This window comes from Somniosus microcephalus, chromosome 1 (genome assembly GCF_052327205.1).
Source record: "Somniosus microcephalus isolate GS21.2 chromosome 1, FLI_Smic_1.0, whole genome shotgun sequence".
NCBI classification, from domain to species: domain Eukaryota; kingdom Metazoa; phylum Chordata; class Chondrichthyes; order Squaliformes; family Somniosidae; genus Somniosus; species Somniosus microcephalus.
The window spans coordinates 404,297,016-404,320,927 of NC_140987.1; the positions used below are offsets into that span (position 1 = coordinate 404,297,016).

Below are 23,912 nucleotides of genomic sequence, written 5' to 3' on the forward strand. Positions count from 1 at the left end.
CAATTGCTTTTGCAAGGTGAGGTGTCATCAGTGTTGCAACCCAGCTATATTGCTAGCAAATGCACTCGAGTGATGTGAGAGGACACCCACATCCCCTATTTCAGCCCTCTACCCACCACCCCACCCCTTTCTGTGGAAAACCCATACACCATGGTACAGTTTTTGTGTCAGTGCCTGGGGGTTGGCTCTGCCTATTACTGGGTGGAGAATATTCCAAATCCAAAATTATGTCTATCACGCTTCAGCGGCAAGCTTTGGGCATCACACTTGCAAATTTCTGTGTCACGTTTCCACCTGTTTAGCTCAAATTTCATATGCATGATAGAGCAACAAATCATCAATCAAAAATGGCGAATAAACTTCCAGTGGAAAATGACTAAGGACATGTGAAAACCAAACAACAATGAACAGTCAGCAAAAGCTACCAGTGAGAAAAAGGGAAGGGAACACAATGAAATTACTCCAAATATTTTTTGCAATTCCTTTCAACCATCATCATGGTTTCTCACCTAAACTAAGAAACTTAATACTGGAAATAAGAGGCTAAAAATTCCATTTGTGGAGTGGGAGGGTAGACCTGCAGCAGGATATCAGTGAGGTGAAAAATAACGTGGGGAGAGCTCCAGATCCACCAGCTTTCTGCCAGTTGAATCTTCCTCTCCAAATATTGCTTAGGAGGCGGGCAATTTCTTCTTACCTACCCCCATTGGCCCGGAGTTTGTGGTCAGCGGCGAAGGAACGGCACTCGCCATTCATTACACTTACAGCTGCCCAAAGACTTTATATGAGCTTTTGAGCGGCAACTTATGGCAACTAGAGATCCTTTTCCATACAACGCCCTCTACAGGCGATCTGTGGCATGTGTGAGCAGGCAAAGCATCAGCTTGTCTCTTCAAACAATCAGATTGAAGAATCTTCACTGAGACACACAAGCCAAGAAATTGGATAAGGTCCGAAAATGGGCTCGGGCATCGTGCAGCACTAGTTACCGCACCCGTTCCAAGTGGTGCAGGTGGCATGCAAAATTTGTGCTGCCTGCTCATTATAATGATTGTAGCGCTGATCTCACCGCTAAATGCATTGCTCATTGGCTTCGTGCTGAATAGGGGGCCAATAGTGGATGCAGTCTACTGGCCAATAAAGTTTGGTCTAGGCTCTCTGCACTACTTAAAGGGAGGAGCTTTGTTGCAGAAGCACCTCATTGACATTGTGAACAGAGCCATGACCCAACAGCCAAGGGAAAGGGCAAGGAGATTTTCGGATGCAGCACTGGAAGTCTTGGTCCTAGGGGTATAAAGATGCCGTGAGGTTCTCTACCTGAAAGGGGGGGGGTGGTGGCAGGAGGCCTTCAAGGCTGAACACCAGAGGCTGTGAGAGGAGATCGCTCAAACCATCACTGCAATGAGTGTTGTCCCCAGGACCTGGAACCAGTGCCGCAAAAAGTTTAATGACCTCACATGAGTGGTCAAGGTGAGTGAATGTATCATCAAATGCCATATCCCACCATCTGCACCACAAGCCTCACACACTGCTCAATGCACCACACCCCCACCTTTCCCCTACCAACAATCTCTACCAATCACAATCATAATTTCACTTCACCCTCACGCACTTACCACTGCTGCAAGACTCACACCTACATTTCACACCTTGCACACACTGCCAACTTTTCAACCATGGCAGGCACATCACCCAAACACATTGCACCACACTCACTGATGCACTTCCCTTTCTCTTGAAGGCAACGGTGGCACACAACCGCCGGGAGCACCAGCAGACGGGTAGAGGGGATGCCAGACTTCAGAACCTCACGGAGGAAGCAGTTCTCAACATAATTAGAGGGGCATTCACAGAGTTGATGGCGAGCGGGGAAGTTGAAAGCATTACTGATGATGACGGTATGCTCATACCTAATCCTTCTTCTCACATCCCACTTTCCCCTCATCCCACAATCTCTTCTCACTTACAAGCTGCTGATGGTGTATGCATGGTTATCTTGCTTCCCCCCTCCCCTCACCACAACCTGACACTTGTGCCTTTCTCCTTTCAGATACCCAAGAACTGCCAGCAGCCCAGCCTATCGCTGAAGTGAGGAGGAGAACAGTGATAGAGAAGAAGATACACTGGCACTGCATCTGACACTTGCAGACACCAGCTCAGAAAATGACACTGCACATACTTTAGAGAGTAGTATAGAGGCGGGATCTGCACATGGTGAGTCACCGGGTACGAGTGGGCTGCAGCCAGGCCGGGGAAAAGGGTAGCTCGGGTGTCAGCTCCCCGGATGGTGAGATCGCGCTCGAGTTCTGCTGCACATGGCTCAGATGATGACTTCGATGGGGCGGCCTTCAGAAGAAGGGTGATGGGCACGCACACAGAAATGCTTGATGCAATTGCAAGCCAGCCAGAGAGCCTCTTGTCAGTGTCAAGGAGCAGGAAGGAGTCCGGCTCCAACATTGCACGAGACTTTATGCGGATCTTGGAGCCCGTGATTTCCAGGATGGAAATGATGGGCAACTCCATGAGAGACCTTGTGGACCCAGCCATGATGCTGCGTGTGATGGGCAATGTCACAGCTTCCATTGCAGCACAGGCGGAAGGGACCCAATGTCTCAGTGCTGCAGTGGAAGCTCAGACTGCTGCCATTGTGGCTGGGTTTACAAGTGTGGACAGGGGCTTACAGGGTCTCATAGCACTCTAGCAATCTGTCCCCCAACAAGTGGCTAGGAATGCTGAGGGATCGCCCTGGGGGAGTGGCAGTGGCTCAGTGGAGCAAGAACTTGCTGTCCTCTCTCAGGATGACAGCATTCCTACTCCCAGCACTGCCACTCTGCTGTTGCCCTTGCTGCTGCCTGTCATCCAGCCAGCTCAGATTGCTGCTGCACAAGCCAAGGTGGTGTAGTCTACAGCCGGACCTTCTAGGCCCAGAGCTGCTCGAGGTAGTCCTGCAAGGCCATCTATAGTCTCCCCCAGCAGCCTTCCACCAGCCATGCTGCAGCCACTGGGGGAGCACATCGTAGGAACACTGGAGTAGCAAAAGAAGCACAAAAGACAGACACTAAGGGAATACACAAGGGTGATTCGTTGACTTTGTTCTTTTGATTTGCATTTAATAAAGTTATAAATTATGTTTGGAATGTTTGTTTTGTGGTGGCTCTCATTTAAATTTTGTGCCCAGGAGGAAGCTGTGATGTTCCGTGACAGAGGGATGGTAAGGTGAGGAAGTGATGAGGAATGGAGATCTGGGGTTTCATTCACTGGAACCGGAGTCTGATGATGCGCTCATGGACAGCTGATCCAGAACGGGGATCTGCTCCCTGCCTTCTCCCTTCCTCCTCCTTCTCCTCCTCTTCTTCTTCGTCCCCCTCTTCCTCGTCCTCCTGAGGTGGCCCCGGAACCCGTGATGGCAAGGGCTGTGCCTTCAAGATGGCCAAGTTGTGTATTGGAGGGCTCCTCCTGAGCGGTCAAGGCAGTGGAAACGTTGCTTTAGCACCCCGATGGTCTGCTCAATGACGTTCCTCGTGCCAGCATGGCTGTCATTATATGAGTGCTGGCCATGAGTGGTGGGGTTGTGGAGGGGAGTCATCAGCCAGGTGTAGAGCGGATATCCCTTGTCTCTGAGCAGCCACCCTCGGGTTCAATGTGATGCCTGATTGGTTGCTGGCACACCGGACTGGTGCAGGATGAAGGCACCATGACTGCTCCCAGGACACTGGGCACTCGCCATCATAATGCGCTGGGCATGGTCGCACAACAACTGCACTTTAAGTGAGATGTAGCCTTTGCGGTTACGGAACATTTCAAGGCCAGGTGTTTTTTTTTAATTTGTTTATGGGATGTGTACGTCGCTGGCAAGGCCAGCATTTATTGCCCATCCTTAATTGCCTTTGAGAAGGTGGTGGTGAGCCGCCTTCTTGAACTGCTGCAGTCCATGTGGTAAAGGTACTCCCACAGTGCTGTTAGGTAGGGAGTTCCAGGATTTTGACCCAGCGACGATGAAGGATCGGCGGTATAGTTCTAAGTCAGGATGGTATGTGACTTGGAGGGGAACTTGGTGGTGGTGCTGTTGCCCTTGTTCTTCTAAGTGGAAGAGGTCACAGGTTTGGGAAGTGCTGCTGAAGAAGTCTTGGCGAGTTGCTGCAGTGCATCTTGTAGATGGTACACACTGCAGCCACGGTACGCCGGTGATGGAGGGAGTGAAGGTTTAAGGTGATGGATGGGGTGCCAATCAAGCGGGCTGTTTTGTCCTCGATGGTGTCGAGCTTCTTGAGTGTTGTTGGAGCTGCACTCATCTAGGCAAGTGGAGAGTATTCCATCACACTCCTTACTTGTGCCTTGTAGATGGTGGAAAGGCTTTGGGGAGTCAGGAGGTGAGACACTCGCCACAGAATACCTAGCCTCTGACCTACTCTTGTTGCCACTATATTTATGTGGCTGGTCCAGTTAAGTTTCTGGTAAATGGTGACCCCCCAGGATGTTAATGGTTGGGGATTCGGCGATGGTAATGCCGTTGAATGTCATGGGGAGGTGGTTAGACTCTCGTTTGTTGGAGATAGTCATTGCCTGGCACTTCTTTGGCGCGAATGTTACCTGCCACTTATCAGCCCAAGCCTGAACATTGTCCAGGTCTTCTTGCATGTGGGCATGGACTACTTCATTATCTGAGGAGTTGTAAATGGCGCTGAATACTGTGGAGTCATCAGCGAACATCCCCATTTCTGACCTTATGTTGGAGGGAAGGCCATTGATGAAGCAGCTGAAGATGGTTGGGCCTAGGACACTGCCCTGAGGAGCTCCTGCCGCGATGTCCTGGGGCTGTGATGATTGACCTTCAACCAACACAACTATCTTCCTTTGTGCTGGGTATGACTCCAGCCAGTGGAGCATTTTCCCCCTGATTCCCATTGACTTCAGTTTTACTAGGGCTCCTTGATGCCATACTCGATCAAATCCTGCCTTGATGTCAAGGGCAGTCACTCTCACCTCACCTCTGGAATTCAGCTCGTTTGTTCATGTTTGGACCAAGGCTGTAATGAGGTCGGGAGCTGAGTGGTCTTGGCGGAATCCAAACTGGGCATCAGTGAGCAGTTTTTAATAAGTGCCGCTTGATAGCACTGTCGCTGACACCTTCCATCACTTTGCTGATGATTGAGAGCAGACTGATGGGGCGGTAATTGGCTGGGTTGGATTTGTCCTGCTTTTTGTGGACAGGACATACCTGGGCAGTTTTCCACATTGTCGGATAGATGCCAATGTTGTAGCTGTACGGGAACAGCTTGGCTAGAGACGCAGCTAGTTCTGGAGCACAAGTCTTCAGCACGATAGCCAGGATGTTGTCGGGGCCCGTAGCCTTTGCTGTATCCAGTGTGCTCAGCCGTTTCTTGATATCATGTGGAGTGAATCGAATTGGCTGAAGACTGGCTTCTGTGATGGCGGGGACCTCAGGAGTAGGCTGATATGGATCATCCGCTCAGCACTTCTGGCTGAAGATGGTTGCAAATGCTTCAGCCTTGTCTTTTGCACTCACGTGCTGGGCTCCACCATCATTGAGGATGGGAATATTCATGGAGCCTCCTCCTCCCATTAGTTGTTTAATGATCCACCACCATTCACAACTGGATGTGGCAGGACTGCGGAGCTTTGATCTGATCCGTTGATTGTGGGATCGCTTAGCCCCGTCTATAGCATGCTGCTTCTGCTTTTTAGCATGCATGTAGTCTTGTGTTGCAGCTTCCCCAGGTTGGCACCTCATTTTTAGGTACGTCTGGTGCTGCTTCTGGCATGCTATTCTACACTCCTTATTGAACCAGGGTTGGTACCCTGGCTTGGTGGTAATGATAGAGTGAGGGATATGCCAGGCCATGAGGTTATAGATTGTGGTGGAATACAATTCTGCTGCTTCTGATGGCCCACAGTGCCTCGTGGATGCCCAGTTTTGAGATGCTAGATCTGTTCTGAATCTATCCCATTTAGCACGGTGGTAGTGCCACACAACATGATGGAGGGTGTCCTCAGTGTGAAGGCGGAACTTCGTCTCCACAATGACTGTGCGGTGGTCACTGCTACCAATACTGTCATGGACAGATGCATCTGCAACAGGTAGATTAGTGAGGATGAGGTCAAGTAGGTTTTTCCCTCATGTTGGTTCTCTCACCACCTGTTGCAGGCCCAGACTGGCAGTTATGTCCTTCAGGACTCGGCCAACTCGGTCAGTGGTAGTGCTACCGAGCCACTTTTGGTGATAGACATTGAAGTCCCCCACCCAGAGTACATTCTGTGCCCTTGCTACTCTCAGTACTTCTTCCAAGTGGTGTTCAACATGGAGGAGTACTGATTCATCAGCTGAGGGAGGGTGGTAGGTGGTAATCAGCAGGAAGTTTCCTTGCCCATGCTTGACCTGAAGCCATGAGACTTCATGGGGTCCGGAGTCAATGTTGAGGACTCCCAAGGCCACTCCTTCCCGACTGTATACCACTGTGCCACCACCCCTGATGGGTCTGTCCTGCCGGTGGGACAGGACATACCCAGGGATGGTGATGGAGGAGTTTGGGACATTGGAGGAGTTTGGGAGATTGTGAGGTCAGTGGCGCCCTGCATCATGGGGAAGCCCGATATCCTGGCAAAGCCACATGCGTGCTTCTCTCTGTTCAGAGAGAAGACAATGAAGTCCCTTCTTCTGGAGTACAGAGCCTCTGTGACCTCCCTGATGCAGCGATGGAAGATGAACCGGGAAATGTTAGCTATGTCACCTGCTCCAGATTAGAAAGATCTGGTGGCGAAAAAACTGAGAGCCACGGTGACCTTGAGAGCCACTGGGAGCGCCATCATCACCCTGCTGTGAGGCTGCAGGTTTGGTTCCAGGAAGTGGCAGAGTTATGTGACCACCACCTTGGTGAAGCGGAGCCTCCAGTACTCTGCTCCTGGCTTACGTGCAGGTAGGAGAAATGCTCCCTGAAGATCCTAGGTGGGTAAGGCCTCCTGCTGAGAGCTGTCCTGCCCCTCCTCCTCCTCCCTCTTTGAGCATTTTGTCCTCTTCTTCACTGCCTCCGCTCTAATTCCTTGTCATACTCAAGTGCGAGGGAGACGGCAAGTAGAGCCCCCAAGACTGGGAGAACCCTTTAAATGAGAATCGAGGTGTTCTCCACTGGCAACAACACTCCCTGTCACCTCAGCAACTTTAAACAACTCTAGAAAGCTCCAAACAGTTGCACAAACTTACACAGAGCCAGTAGAACTGAAAAAGCAAGTCAGCTGCAAGTTGTTGAATAGTGCTGCTGAGGGGTCCTTCCTGCTGCTTAACGCATGGTCAGCTGGTCGTGATTAGAAGAGGGCATTAAATGGAGCAACAACGTCAAAAATAGCAGATCGTGCATCAAATCAGCTTTGCACACTCATCGATGCCACGATCTGCCTCAGCTACAGTGAGCGCGGGCAACGGCAGCGCTGCTGGCCTGCTCAAAATGGCGGCCGCTGTGGGACCCGTTGGAATTGGGCGGAAGCGAAGTGGCCGGCAGTTTTTTTTTCAAAACCGGCCTTAACAGCCTTCGCTAAAGCTCCAATTTCGCGGTTGCAGAGTCTAAACCAAGAAATATAAATTAGGATATTCAACGTAAAATCATATAAAGTGAAAGCTGTTCGTCAACAACGCCTCCCAAACCCCGCGACTTCTACCACCTCGAAGGACAAGAGCAGCAGGTGCATGGCAACACCATCACCTCCAAGTTCCCTTCCAAATCACACACCATCCTGACTTGGAAATATATCGCCGTTCCTTCATCGTCGCTGGGTCAGAATCCTGGAACTCCCTCCCTAACAGCATTATGGGAGTACCTTCACCACATGGACTGCAGCGATTCAAGAAGACGGCTCACCACCTCCTTCTCAAGGGAAATTAGGGTTGGGCAATAAATGCTGGCCTTGCCAGACTTGCCCACATCCCAGGAATGAATTAAAAAATGGAGCGGGAAAGAAAAATAGGATTAAGAGGGAGAGATAAAAGAGACGGAAAGAAAAAGTTTTTTTTTAATTAATTAAATTTTTTTAAATTAATTTCCAAAAATAATTAAATTCTGAAGGATGAGACTCCAAGCTTGTAAAATAAAATTTTCAGGACCAGGGAGGTTGTTTGGCAGTAATTAAGACTTATCACACGTTAAAAATTCACTTACACCTGAATGCACCACCCCTAACTTTTCCTGGCATGTTTAGTGAGTATCTAGTGGGTCAGTACCACAACTTCATGCCCTTCATGTATTTTAATGCTGAATCTAATCGGCGAGGTATCGGTGTAGCGAAGCTTGTGGAGGACCAGGGCAAATTGGTCAGCAACTTCCTGATTTTGGCGTTTAACTGCACATGTGCGGACGTCAGAATTTGCTGTCCGATTTACTCCATAATAACGGTGAGTGCTGATAGCCTCACCGTTATTCCTGTCGCAAAATCCGGGCCATTGTGTCAAGGGACAACTTTGGAGGTGGGTCTGGGGCTCTCTTGGACTAGGCTAGAAATTCAGACTAACACCCTCCTGATAGGTCCTGTGGAACCTCCGCCTGCTGAGAGCAAGCGTAGGTCCTGTTCTGGGCCTAGGAAAGGCCTCAGCAGCTTAGAAGGGAACAGTCATTGAACCATCGGACAGGTCTGGTAGGAAGATTTTTAAAGATTTTTCCTCCTCAGTGGTGTGACGACCTCTGTTGCACCGCCACTGCCCTGTCTGCAGCATTTTAGGGAGCATCACCTGCAGGGCATAGTGGCGGACAGACTCCTATCTCATCACAAGGCATTTCTGCTATGAAGTGAGCTGACTGAGTTGCATTTCTGTGAAAATTTTTGTGTACATGGTATCTTGTTATTTCTCACACATTTAGGCACAGGTGTCAGCTAGGTGTGGTTAAACATCACTTTTATTCAGCTGCAAAGATGATTCCATCAAGGCCAGCCTTCTTCTGACATGGAACCAGAAATTTACAAGCCACTTCGATTGCCCTCTACTTCATTTTGAGTTTACGTTGACTCAGGTTTGCTTGTTTAGACCACAGAGAATGCTCCAGCAGTGACCTTAAAGGGATTATCTTAATTGTTAAACAGACAACTGAAATGCGTCTGCAGAATACCAATGAACAACAACATGGGCGGTCTGATAATTTATTAAAGAATATCAAAAACTAGATTGACAAGACTTGCATTTTATTTTTCCCTAGTTCTGATGGCGTTCCATTTCTAATGCATGACTATACATTTGAAAGGACAACAAATGTAGCAGAGGTTTTTCCTAATCAAGCTAAAAATAATGCCACAAATTTTACATGGGCGGAGATTCAGCAGCTCAACGCAGGAGAGTGGTTTCTGAAGGTGAAGATGTGACAGCTTTTTGTGTTTATTTTTCTCTTAACACCAAAGCACTGTGGTTACTAAGCTCTGAAAAGCTGTGGCCCATGTGGTAAATAGAAACCAATGAGCTCACAGGATGCAAATGATAGAATAAATAAGTTTAAGGGACTACATACAGCAGGTGGGTTAGACATTAACCTTGCGCCTTTAGGACCCTAAGTTTGAATCCAGGTGAGAATGATAGGTTGAAAGTCTCCTCTCTCAACAGATCATACGATCCTTCATTAAATAAACTCGGGGCAGCTTCAGTCCAGTTCCCAGTAGTCATAGGTGCACAATATAAAGCTCCCCGAACTTGGCACCATGTGGCAATCCCTCCCAGAAAGGCCATAGGTTGGCTGGTAAGGTAAATGGAAATGTCATACTGGAAAGAGTTGTTGTTCTGAGGTTGGAACTAAGACATATTGGGGAAAATTAGAGCAGCTTCATTCTGCATCTAAGCATGTTATATTTGGGAGTACTGGATGGGATAGTTTGAGGGAATTTTACTTTGCATCTAACCTGTGCTGTACCTAATTTTGGGGTGCTCAATACTGACAAAGCGTCTGAAATAAGAAGCTATTTATTTTTCAGCAGTAAGGTTTCTCACTGAGCACATAAGTCACAAAAAAATTAAAGAAAAAAACATTAAATGCAAGCGTTAGGTGTTTTCATTGCCTTTGGGAATGTAAAATTGATTACTGTCATATTTTCAGTTCAAAACCTCAAAAGATTCTATAACTTCCTTTGCTACTCCACTCAACAAAACAGAAAATGCTGGTTTCTGCATAGTATACAGGTACAATAACATATTTCAGAGTGCTGGCCTGACTTTGTGTGTCTCTTTTTCTGACTCCACTCCATCATAGAAAGATCCCTACAACACAGTGAAGTTGCTATCAGTAGAATCACAAGCCAAAGCTGTCAATCAGTCTGTTTGTTCCCTGGCTCAGCTGCTGGATCTTGCAAAAAGAACTAACAAATATATAATATTTGACCTGCGACCTCCAAGCGATAGATCTCATCCATACTACAACACTTCACACAAAGTTGTTGTGGAAACCATCCTGAATTCTTCAATTGATCACAATCTGGTAAGGAAATTGAGTCTCTATCTCAAAGATGACAGACAACTAGAATTTAGAAAATCTGTACATTAAGAAGGTCACAGTTTCTGTAACACTCTGTCACGGTTCTCTGTAACATCTTGGCCTGAATGGGAATTTGTTTTCATTCCTTTTATGATCTTACTATTAAGGCTAATTCAACTTACAAATAGTTAACTCCCAGGAGTACAACTATTTTTAACTGAACATTTACAACCATTTAGGATGTTAATTAAGAAACAATGAAAAGTCACAGAGAGCATGCCATAGGAGTTCATATTGTGTGATAGAAAAGTTCCTGGGGTGTTATACCAGACAGGTCAGCCATCACAGACTGTTTACTCTTGCATGTTACATTAGTTTTGAGATGATGCAGGTCATCAAGATCTAATTCTAGGTATTTCTCGCCATTGTGACAGGATGGTTTTTATTCATTGTACCCAGCAGGGAACTTGGCTGAACCAGACATACAGACGCCACAACCCCCCACATCAAAGGGGAGAAACACTTCATTAAATGTGATAAGTTTTGCAGCTCAACAGGATAATTTGCAAGATATAGAGTGAAACAGTCAGGGAGACTTGGCTCCAGGCCTAGGTATGAATGCATATAGCTTGTAATAGAGAAAGTTAGGACCAGTTCGCTTAGGGACAGTTTACTTGTAAGTGGGATTGCATAGAATAGTGGCAGAGTCACCTATTTTTTATGTTTTTAATACAGGGAGCAATAGGAAATAGATCTATCTGAATGAAAAACAGCATTTTTTATTCACATATTATATGTAAAAAATAATGTTGGATTATAATCATGTTTTGTCTCTATTCAGTCCACCTTCCAGAGATGGGAGAATGCATGTGGCAGTGCATGCAAGATGATATTATCTAGAACAAGGAGTTGTTAGCAGGCAACCTCCTTCCTTCTATGATTCAAAACAATACGTTTCGAGTAAGCACGAGACACTTCGTAGTGTATTATACAGACAGATTTTATTGATACACAGTACAGGTGATCAGCCTAACTGTATGGAGAGAGTAGCTTTTCAGTTTCTTTTGAGCCCGTCAAAGAAATGCTGAAAACCATGCTCCATTTATACACATTTTGGCTACATGAAAGATAAATGCCATAGGTAAGACTGCGTGATGTATCTATTCCCAAATCCTTTGAAAACAGATTATTCACATAAACATTTGTAGTTGTTTACCCCATAGCTACTGCCCCTAAACAAGACTTCCTGATCTAACTATCCTTAAACCCTTTGAAGAAAAAGCTTTACCAACTGTTATCTTTCTATACTATAGCTAATGGATTCCTCCTACCCATATTTTATTACCCTAGCCCCTAAAGTTACATTTTAATCACTCATGGATGACATCATTACTGTCATTTATTTCCTTGCACAAGCACTTTTCATATCAGAAGACAAGCTATGCATTCCTTTCATGGCACTTCAAAGTCATCCTGTTTATGTTGGAAAGCCTGTTGCTCAAAGATACAAAGATGTTTGACTGTTAATCCTTAACTCCTCAATAAGCCCAACATGCATCTCTCCAGGATGTCCAACAGGAGTCTATGTTATAATCAATGGGACAGGCTATCATGTAGATATTAAGCATTAATGTACACATTCAGTTTGTAGTGGACATGAGGTACAATTATCAGATTTTTTTTTTAAGTTACATTTCCATGGAGCCAGGAGGCTCAGGAGTGCTCCATCTAGCTCCACAAAAATACTGGAGGCCACTGCCAGCCCAGGCTCACCCCCCTCTACCGATTTGGCCGCCACAGCTCATCTGTTTCATTCAAACGAAGCCCAATGCTGAATTTGGCTTGGGCCTCAGGCCAGCTGGGTGAAACAAATTGTTCACTGACTTGTCATCTGTTTTGGATGCAAGTCCAATTTTTCGATCGTGGCTTCTGGCATTGATTTTAAAATTCTCATCCTTGTTTTCAAATCCCTCCATGATCTCACCCTCACCTACAACCCTTCGAGATCGCTGCGCTCCTCCAATTCGGGCACTTGTGCATCCGCAATTTTAATCACTCCACCATTGGCAGCCGTGCTTTCAGCTGCCTAGACCCTAAGATCTGTAATTCCCTCACCTAAACCTCTCCACCTCTCTCTTCTCCTTGAAGACGCACCTTAAAATCTACCTCTTTAACCAAGCTTTTGGTCATCTGTCCTAATATCTCCTTATGTGGCTCGGTGTCAAATTTTGTTTCATGATGCTCCTGTGAAGCACCATGGGACATTTTACTATGTTAAAGGTGCTATATAAATGCAAGTTGTTGTTGTTGTTGATGGACCTGGAGCTGTCTAAAAAGTCACTACCATTTCTTGTAATAATACGAGGGGTCATATCAGGTCGCTTTTCAGCAAGTGGGAGAACCATGGTGGACACAAATTATCCCACTTACGGATACCCATAATACACACAGAAACTGAGATTCATAAAAGATACACATGGATGGACAGTTGGATGTAGTGGGTGCATACTGCAGGCGTTAGGAGAGAGGAAATACTGGGGGACAGTGGACTATAGAGGCGACACAGGAGGTGTGAAGGATACACAATAGAGAATCATTAGATATGGAAGAGTTAGAGCTTCAAACATTTTGAAAGACTCAGACCTATGGATAGAAGTAAAACACTAGGATGCTTGAGCGAATATGCTCCTTTCTGGATAATCTTTGTATACTTGGTTCCTTGTAGATCCTGTGGCTGCCCAACAAGAAGAAAAGCACCCCCACTGGTTTCCAACCGGTTCTGGGAGAAAAACTTGACCCTGAAACACTGCGTAGGGAGAATATTCACACCATCAACATTCGCTATAGCAACATCAGCAATGTGGAGATCAGGTAAGTTGCTTTGAAAATACCATACACATATTCAAACCAGAACCTGACTGGAAAATATGTAAAGGTAGATCATGGAAGAGTGCTGGCCAACATCACTAATGATGCAGTTTGATACATTTCTTTAAGGATGCATTGGTGAAGTTCTTTGTGGCCCATTGTACTATAGGGGTAATTTTATAAAATCATGCTTCCAGCACAGCCTCAACCTCCAGGCGTATATATCAGGAATTCTGTGCCACTCCCCATGATTTTCTTTTCTGGACAGAATATCATGAATTGCGTCTGCCTGAATTCCTGCTATATACTTCCAGAATAGAATGCAAATTTTACAAAATCATGCACCGCAACAGGAGTACAATTTTGTATAATTGCTCCCAAAACATAATATCAAATCAAAATCAAATCAACTTTTATTGTCATTGTTAGTGCACAAGTGCAGTACAACGAAATGTAGGCTTGCGGCTCCCGAGAGTGTACATTTAGATTAAGACATTTAAACATTCAACATACATTTGGCTTGTAATACATTAACATAAACATAACCATAATAAAGTGCATTGGCAGATGTGCAGGCTTTAGAGTTTATTTGTGGAGTTCAGTAGGATGACAGCCCTGGGAAAGAAGCTGTTCCTAAATCTGGTCGTACGGGTGCGAATGCATCTGTAGCGTCTCCCAGATGGCAGGAGGGCGAACAGACTGTGGCTGGGGTGGGTAGGGTCTTTGATGGTGGACCGTGACCTCCGTAAACAGCGTTTCTGGTATATGTGCTCTATGGTCGGTAGCCGGGTGCCGGTAATGCATTGGGCAGTTTTGACTACCCGCTGCAGGGCTTTCCGGTCTTAGTAGCTACAGCTGCCATACCATACTGTGATACAGTTTGTCAGGATGCTCTCTATTGTGCAGCGGTAAAAGTTAGAGAGGATCAGGGGTGACAGGTTACATCCCTTCAGCCTCCTTAGGAAATATAGGCGCTGCTGGGCCTTCTTCACCAGAGAGGAGGTATTGAGGGACCAGGAGAGGTCTTCCGTGATGTGGACTCCGAGGAACTTAAAGCTGTCCACCCTTTCCACCACAGCCCCATTGATATGGATGGGGGTGTGACTTCCGCCTTTAGACTTCCTGAAGTCCACAATGATTTCTTTGGTTTTCTTGATGTTAAGGGCCAGGTTGTTATCGGCGCACCACTTCACGAGATGCTGGACCTCCTCCCTGTAGGCTGACTCATCGTTGTTGGTGATCTGGCCTACTACCGTGGTATCATCCGCAAACATGATTATGGTGTTGGAACCATGAACAGCCACACAGTCATGGGTGAAGAGGGAGTAGAGGAGGGGGCTCAGCACACATCCTTGTGGGACCCCCGTGTTCAGGGTCAGGGGGGGGGAGGTGTGGTTACCTAATTTGACAGACTGGGGTCTGTTTGTTTGGAAGCAATAATATTGCTGGTGTAGCACTATCTAAGCCCTGCAAGTACTTACAAGTAAGCCCCTCCTCAATTCACCCCTAACAGCCCTCCAGAGGAACTTCAGTGCTATTGTACTGGGATACCAATGGCACATTATAGATTTCCCATAGTCCGGTCGATGCAAGCATAGTTCAATGAGCAACAGGAAATTTCTGTTTGAACTTCTATACACAAAGATCAGGCAATGACACTGCCTTAGAGAGGGTTGCACAGAAGGCGAGTGTGAGAAGGTTTGCTGTTAGTATTTTGCCTGGACCCTTTAGATTGAGACCGAAGATTGGGGTGCAACGACAGCAGCTTTTGTGTTCCTATATAAATCTGGAGGTCTAGTTTAAGTGCCGGCAACTTTTGTGTTTCCAAGGCTGTCCACTGGATGGCGTTAAAAAAAGAATTTTAGTTCTAATGCGAGTCAGAGCATTCCTGCCATGAACTAAGGATCGGACCCTCTCAACCAGGGTAATTTGTCATCTTATTGGAAGTATTTGACTAAAACCTTTTGTCACATTACTATGTACCTTCAGGAACTATGCAGCGAATAATATCAGCACAAACCTTTATGTTGTCAACGAACCTTGGCTGTTCTCCACATTGTGGTGCACCAAAGTGAAGTCTGTCACAACCAACGCCTGTCATATCTTCAAGGAGATGCATGAACCTATTTGGCACATTGTAAGTGAGACCTTTATACCGGTGAAAATAACAGGCCTTGTAGATCTAGGGTGGGAGGTATGTAATGGAATGAGGTTGGTCCTGGCTCAAATTATATGTTTCTTTATTTATTCTTGAATTACGTAACATATATAGGTGAAAGGCAAATGATTTTTCTGAACTTTCTTGTCGTAAAATGAAGCTTTTTTTTCTCAAGACAACTAGCTGAAAACAAAGACATGCTGTCTATGATGGAGCAGACAGATTGTTTCATCTAGTAATTGATCAGATGCCCTGAAATTCATAGGGTCGCATAAGGCAGAAAGCAAGATTTCAGTCTGGAGAGGTACAGGAATTTGGGGTGGAACCCAGTTATGTTGGGATTCCAGCCCCTATACATTTGCTTTTTAAATTTCAGTGATGGGTGGCAATGGGTGGATCTTACACCTAACCCCTGCACCCCCCCTTCCCCCCCACCAACATAAAGAGGCCATGTCTAAGGGAGTTCCCAGTTTTCCATTCCCCAAAGGGCATCAATGAGAGCATCTAAACCCTGCAAGTACTTACAGGAAAGCCCCTCCTCAATTCACCCCTAACAGCCCCCCAGAGGAACTTCAGTGCTATTGTACTGGGATACCAATGGCACATTATGGATTTCCCATAGTCCGGTCGATGGAAGCACAGTTCAGTGAGCAACACGTAACTTTCTGATTGAACTTCCAAACACAAAGATCAGGTAATGACACTGCCTAATCATTGTGCATATTGCTGAGGCCTTAGGAAATGCTTCTGGGGAAGCCACCAAGAAAAAAGTAATCGATCCCAGAGATCAATTACTTATAAAATGCCTGCAAATTTCTTTTATATGGATAAATAAGTAAAATTACCGCAAGTTTTTCTTTGACCCTAGGGTGCCCTATCAAAGCAGTTGGGTGTGACACACCCACTCCAATATGTTAAATGAGCCAGTCTCCACAATTTGGAATGGGTTCTGCCATCACGCATGCATTGCCAAAGCAGGTCCCCACGTGTTTTGGGGCCACCATGTTTGTATCAGAGCAGCAAGCAAACATTGGGGTAGATTTTGCATCAGCTGTTAGACAAATGGTATGTTACTAGCACCTGCCCACCCATTAGTGTGCTGGCCCCACTTAATTTTGCAGAGTTAGCTTCATTTATATAGTATGGGTGAACTCCTGGTCCATATTGGATCTAGCATTGACAGTTCATCAGAGGGAGTGGGACATGTACGTAACTCTTAAGGCTGTTGGTAACAATTACAAAAGCTATTCATATCATTTGAATTTATTAGCAGGGCTACGAGGAAAGGGCGGGGGAGTGGGACTAGCTGAAGTGCTCTTGCAGAGAGCCGGCACAGGCTCGACGGGCCGAATGGCCTTCTTCCGTGCTGTAACTATTCTATGATTCTATTTACAGCATTGTTTGGGTAGCAAAAGTACCTGGCAAAACCCAGTGTTGGTACTGTCAATGTAAAGGCAGCAAAATGAAAGTTTGACCAAGTGATGGCGTGCACAACACTCCGAGCCCCTTTTGATGGCTAGCAAAGTGGAGGTGTTGTAGAATGAAATAAAAACAGAAAATGTTGAAAGTACTCAGCATGTCAGGCAGCATCTGTGGAGAGTGAAACATAAGGTTAAGGCTTCAGGTCGATGACCTTCTGTTTAACCGTTTAGCTCCACATTGCAGTAGTGCTTAGAACCCTGGTGCTTAGAATCCATGAATGACTTGTAACCTTAATTAAAGAAGTCTCAGAAAATTGGATGCATGATTTTCCAATGTATGCCAGCTGCAAGCAACACAGGACCTCGCAAAATTAAAGCTGATGTGTTTAATATTTAAATGGACGGGTAGATTTTTAACTTGCCACCCGAGCGTAAAACTGGCCTTGTGATCGGCTGCCCATTATACAAGTGTCCAATTCTCACCAGTTTTACACCTGGAAGATGTGTTGAAAATCTATTCTGGAGTGTCCAGTATTTACCTGCTATTATCATGTTTACCAAGTGTCCATCTGACTCCTCCTGTTAATTCTGGAGAAATGGGAACCAGACTTTCTAAAGCTTTGCTTTGCTGTTCAGTGTTGCCATTGATAATTACCAACAGCTACAGTCGCACTGTGACCAGTACAGGCTCTTGCTCCCTCCTAGGATCTCAGTTACAGTAATTGTAAGCAAATTTCATTAATTTATGTTTACTTTTGTCACATTTTGTTTTCAGCCTCCTGGCATCTATTTAACAATATGGATAATCACTGATCTTGTATCTTTCCTGCTGATTCTCCTAATATATTTTGTACAAAGGTAGGGAAATACTATTTATACCAGCCTGCAGCCACACTAGAAATGTTAATTTTGAGGCAGTAAACGGGAACAGTGAATGCTCTCAGAGGTTTCTGTAACAACGATTAATGGGTGTATCGAAACTAAGCCTTCAAGATTGTGAAATTCAAATCCCAAGTGGAAATCCCAACATTACAGGGCTACAGCTGGGGATTTTGAAAGTCCTGTTTTTCAAATTTGTTTTTTTGTTTTGTTTTTTACTGCAAACTACAGCTTCAACATCTACTTTTGTGTCTTCCATCTTCCATTTTTTCCCTCTTGTCCCTTCTACCCTCTCCTATCACTCCTAATATTTCCTACGTGTCCCGCAGTGCCACCTCCAATAGTAAATAGTTATCAGTGAGAGGTGGGCAAGTAACTTGCTCCCCAGCCTCCACTAATGCTGCTCTTTGGTTGTCTGCTGAGAGGCACATGGGATTGATTACAGGGAGAAGCGACTCTCCATCTGCTTTTTCTCCCTCTTACTGTGTAGCAGCTTGCTATCTACACTTGATCCCTTCCCTGGTGGCACTGAGAAGATTGAGAACTCAGTGGGCTGGATTTTTCCAGCCCTATGGAGGCGGGACTGCCGGGAAAATGACAGAAACTGGGAGTGGGTACCGACCCCGCTCCCAGCCCACCTCCATGCCATCTTCCCGGGAGGCGGGTCCCCAAGTCGCGCAGGAACCCGTCTCCTTGAGGCGGGAAGGGGATTATAGCCAATTAACTGCCTGTTAACAGGTAGTGAACAGGCAGCTTTGAGGCTTTTCCCCATTTTACACCTGCAATTGCGAGCTTCCCGATGGCTGTGAACCTCGCCAGGGTCAGCGAGGTGAGCAGAGGGTCTGTGGGGGTGAGAGGGGTCGAAATGTCAGCTGTAGACGTGAGTGATGGGTGCAAGTGTGGACAGGTAAGTATGAGAGGTGAGTGTAAAGTGTTGGAAAAAGTTTCCTTACCTTTGCTTCTTCCTGCAGGCTTCAATCTTTGAGGATCCGGAGGTGCCTCATCTCAATGGCAGAGATGACAGAATGGCTGCTGCAATCTCAGATGCAGCAGCCATCTGCTTTCTGCTGAGAGAGGTCTTGGTGAGCCTTCTGTGCAAGGGCTCACAGAGATTGTCAGTGTTTGACAGCTTCTCAAAGCTGTCAAATGCTGACAATTCACCTGTCAAATATTTTTCGACAGATGAAGCATCATACGCTGACGTCATCTGTCACCGGCTTTCCCTTAATTGACTGGTAAGCCCACAGGGTGGGTTTAACAAGGCCAATCAAGGGAAAATAGCATAGGTTGGTCAGACGATGCTGGGGGTGGGACTGAAACCCAGAAACCAGAAGTCCCGCCTCCAGCACATCTCCATTGAGAAAATCCAGCCCAGTATGTGGGGAATGGCTTTCCCAAATTCTCTTCTCATCTCCAGTAGGTGCTGACTCTTTGTTGGGCTACCATTCCATGGGCACCAGCCACCCTCCAGTACCTCACCAAAGTGGCTATTCTTCATGTAAATGGTGACATTATTCAGTTATGGGGCACCAAACCATATTCTCTTTTCACCTAACGTCCAGGTACATAAGTACTTCTTAGCAGGGGTCACTGAATAGCAATCAGGAAACCTGGATACTTTTCCCCTTCTTTCACATAGGGATATTAAGGCCAATTTAGAGTCATATTTGCTGCCTTGGCTGAATTCAGCAAACTCAACACAAACCACAAATCAAACCTGGAATCTTCTGGTCTGTACAAGTTCTACACTGGGCAGCGCATTTACCCATTGGGTCAGCGGGAGAACTGGTGTGAGCAATTGCAGGTGGGAATCCATATCCACCGTGCTATCTCTCTATGTTCCGGTGCAGTGAGGTTTGATCCCTGATCATTGTTTGTAGCTGTCACAAAACCCAGACGTTTATAAGGAAAGAAATTAGGATATTAATCCTAGGGACAGAAAGCATTACAGCTGCTACTGCCCCTGACAGGTGACATATGGTTATCCTGAGAGTGATAAAGTTCATTGCACATACAGACAATAAGCATGGAGAATACATTGCTGCATAAATTGATTTAACTACTTTGCACAGAGGGTGGTAAATGGATGGAATGGACTGCTAAGGGAGGCAAAGTAAGCTGATCATATCAGCAAATTCAAGAGAGACCCGGATTGGTACCTGGAGAAAATGTGATAGGAGTATGAAGGATATACTTCCTAGACAATGGGACCGGTAATTCCTATATAAATGCCTTCTGCTAACTTGTACTTTTTTTATTTTGAGTTTTGTTATATTTCTGCTGTACTGCTCCTATCCTTGAGCTAAATCTCCTCTAGGAAGGTGACTAAGGAAAATGGTCATAGACTCCCAAAGGTGCCACTCTTCTCATTGCCATATGACAGAAGTTGTAAACAATTAGATTGTGTTGTCTGGGATGTCTATGGGAGTTCAGCAAAACTCCCAGAGAAAGAGCTAAAAATTGCTGTTGACACCATTTGTTTGGGGGTTCCACTGATCTGCCATAGAAGTTATGGCAGGCGATCCGGAGAACCCCCATGGAGATTCAGGGCCCATATGTTTAATTTCTACACCCTGCTCAGCAAGGATACTGCTGACCCCCAATGCATCCCTACACTGATCAGGCTGATAGTGGATATCAGTGGAGTGCAAGAACATGGGCTTCGTACACTCCATACCACTATTGTAGAGATTAGCTATCTCTGGTCTTTCAAATAATCAGGATCGAATGCAACCAATATGGTGGGTATATTGGCCTAGAAATTCAGTGGGCTGCGCCATCCATTAGCACCTTAAGAGGGCGCTAAGTGGGTCGGAAGCCACTGACCACGCCTCCCGCTAAATTCAGCGGGACGCTAATGGCAGCGCTAGCCGTTAGCGCTGCGCTGCTACCGATGACATCATCGGTGTGCGCAGCGCCCCGCGAATGCCCCAATCGCGATATTTAGATGCGCCCCCTGCTTTAACGCCAGGCGCTATTTGCGACCGGTTCAGGGGGGCCTACCTGCGGCGGTAGAGGCGGTAATTAAAGGAGAGGTGCGGGGCGGCCATTTTTTTTGCTGGCCGCCTGCCAGCACCTCTCCGCGCTGCCGTCCCTGGCCTCCAGAGCCCCCCGCGGAGTGCCGACTGCGTTCCAAGAGCCCGGCACTTCTCCTCGGTGCCGGGCTCTTTTGCCGGCACTCGCGATCCTCGATCGCGCTGCACAAGGCCCCTCCCCTTTAAGAAGGGGAGGAAGGCCTGCAGTACCGCAGCGCGTGGTGCTGCGGCACGTTGCGCAGCGATATTCAGCTGCAGCGCCCCAAGAGGGATGCAGGGCGCCTCCAGTAGCGCCACGCTTCCCTCTGGGGCGCGCAAACTGAATTTCCGGCGGGTGGCCGCAACTGCTTCCGGGGCACTACTTTTAGCGCCCTGGCGAGGCTGGCGCCCCAAACGGGGCTATAGTGAATTTCTAGGCCATTGTGTTTAATCAGTGTTTAAGGTGGAATAGAACACACTAGTTATACAGCAAAAACATATGACCGTGACAAGTAACGAGTACTGGCCCCAATCGGACAGACGGCTGCTATGCGCAAACAGCTCTTCTTCTCTCTCTCTCTCTCTCTCTCTCTCTTTCTTGAACTACCCAAGAGTGTTAGACCGAAGTTAGCATAGATGCACCCTCGGGAGATCTTCACTCCACTGTCTGCCCTGGAGGCTTTTTAGGTCTTTCTTTTATACTCTTTTTAGGGGTGGACCTGGGGTAGAATATGCTGAGGACTGTTTTCCCCTTATCTCATCCGCCCAAGTTTGGAGTCAGACATACCATTCTTGGTCTTCAGATATTCGTAGCTGCTTGTTATCAGTTATTTACGTTTAAAGCTGTGCAACTTGGCTGTGCAAACTAACTATTTCATTCCATTATCAGACTATTGTACCATGGAATGAATCATTAAATTCCCAAAGATATGAGGGTATCTATTCTATTCTCTCGCACTGGTTAACTTACGCATTTTAGCAAGCATAGTTTTGTTAAACAAAGTCAAAATCCTAACTTAGCATTATAATATAGTTATTAGAATGGTATGGCCTTGGTTGGTCAAATTAAAGATACAGTCAGTAGCCTTCCTAGCACACAAACAGCAGACAGCTAGCCTGGGAAGCAAGGTCATATGTGACTGCCACTGTGGAATGTTACAACATCCACAGGGAATTGAAAACATAGGCAAATTCTAAGCATCTATCCAGCTATTCTAATACAAGTCTGAAGACACTTTATCTCAAGCTCTAATACAATCATCTAAGCACAGTATTATTCGCGTCACAATTTCATTCGCATAACCGTATATTGTTTAGGTACCCCTAATTTCTGACACCATGTCTTGGTTTTCTAATTCATGGTGCCACTGTGAGACCCCTCTATATCTTGTTTACAGTGATGGATCCAAAACACGAAAGGAGTTGCCTTAGCACCCCCCCCCCCCCCCGCTTCCATTACTGCTAATGAGTATTGGCACTTGGCAGGCTGTTCAATCACATTGTGCATCTCAGCCAAACCCAATTCTTCCCTCATTAAACATCCGCTTTCCAGCAGCAATCACTGGATAGTGAACAAAAGTGGGAAACGTGGCTAATTTTTCTTTTCTGATGCCGTGGGTGCTGAGTCACCTCTAGCATCCCTACTACAGTTCCAGTTGAAATTGGCTTACTCAGTACATACCCTGGACCTTCCTGGTTGGTATGGTGCATTTTCACATTGATCCATAGAGAGAGCTATTGAAACTCAAATTGAGTAATATCAGGTGGGGAGGATGTGTTCATGAGACCAGTCCTTGTGCAAGGCATGCATGGTTTATGCCTATGGATATTATTTAGGTGCTGAAGGATTAACATTTGTTTCTTTTTTCACAGGTCAAGACACAGAATGATACAAGGAGGTAAAATAATCTTTTATGGTGGGGTGGTACATTATGCCAGTGGGCTATGATGCAGAGTGATACTGCTGGCACTGTTCATGGCGATTATTTCCCAAACTGAAAGCTCCTCAGTTAGAGTCCACTTTGTTACTCTTGGTCATTTATTATTCCATACAAAATTTTTATATATATATCATGATTAGATTTCAGCCAGTAGCTCATGCCCTACCACCATCAATCTATAGGGTAAATTCTGCATTCCTACTCTTGCACCAGGGATCCAAGCTCACAGGTACTGGAGGCCAGAAAGTAGGAACTAGTGCTGTAGCCCCATCTTTAACCTATGCTCCTTTCAAGCATGGCTTCCCCACTAAGAACTCAGGATCATGGAATCTACCCTATCCAAACCCTTGGTTAGATTTCAGCCAGCAAATCACTCCCTAGTATTCATTACAAACACTGTGAACTAAACTGGTAGTTAACAAACTTAGTTTAATGCACTGAAAGTATTACAAAACAAAAACGCAGGAGAAACTCCAAACAGGTCTGTACACTAGCTCACTCCACGAGGACTAACTGGAAACGCCCTCCAGCCCTGATGTCATGACGTCATCACGTTTCCCGCCGTTGGGAACGTCATGTGACCCACGTGATGACGTCATCGCTTCAGATCGCGATTTTATCAATCCCGCGCTGTTTAAACAGGGCAAACATTAAAAGGTAACAATAATGATTAAAGACAATTGTACAAGTTACTGTGAGAGTCTCTTTGGTGGCTTTGCCACAACTCCATGTATAAACTATTGTACCACTCGATTATATTCCATCCTATCACTCACTCATGTGTATCTGTTATTCAATATATAATCATAGAATGGTTACAGCACAGAAGGAGGCCATTCGGCCCATCAAGCCCGTGCTGGATCTCTGCAAGAGCACTTCAGCTAGTCCCACTCCCCCGCCTTTTCCAGGTAGCCCAACAAATTTTCTTCCTTCAGGTACTTATCCAATTCCCTTTTGAAAGCCACGATTGAGTCTGCCTCCAACACCCTTTCAGGCAGTGCATTCCAGATCCTAACCACTCGCTGCCTAAAAAAGTTTTTCCTCTGGTTCTTTTGCCAATCACCTTAAATCTGTGTCCTCTGGTTCGCGACCCTTCTGCCAATGGGAACAGTTTCTCTCTATCTACTCTGTCTAGACCCCTCATGATTTTGAACACCTCTATCAAACCTCCTCTC

The 23,912-nt window shown here is 46.1% G+C and overlaps 1 protein-coding gene across 4 annotated transcripts in view; it reads left to right on the forward strand.

The window, feature by feature from the left end:
- Positions 1–23,912, forward strand: part of LOC147125153 (glycerophosphodiester phosphodiesterase 2-like) — a 181,621-nt gene that overhangs the window by 133,834 nt on the left and 23,875 nt on the right. For all 4 annotated transcript variants that reach the window (XM_085998271.1, XM_085998274.1, XM_085998272.1 and 1 more), the window contains 6 exons: positions 9,198–9,348; positions 10,236–10,460; positions 13,183–13,328; positions 15,315–15,462; positions 17,680–17,762; positions 22,670–22,695. In XM_085998271.1, the coding sequence (XP_085854397.1) occupies positions 9,198–9,348; positions 10,236–10,460; positions 13,183–13,328; positions 15,315–15,462; positions 17,680–17,762; positions 22,670–22,695 (779 nt within the window). The remainder of the gene's footprint in view (positions 1–9,197; positions 9,349–10,235; positions 10,461–13,182; positions 13,329–15,314; positions 15,463–17,679; positions 17,763–22,669; positions 22,696–23,912) is intronic.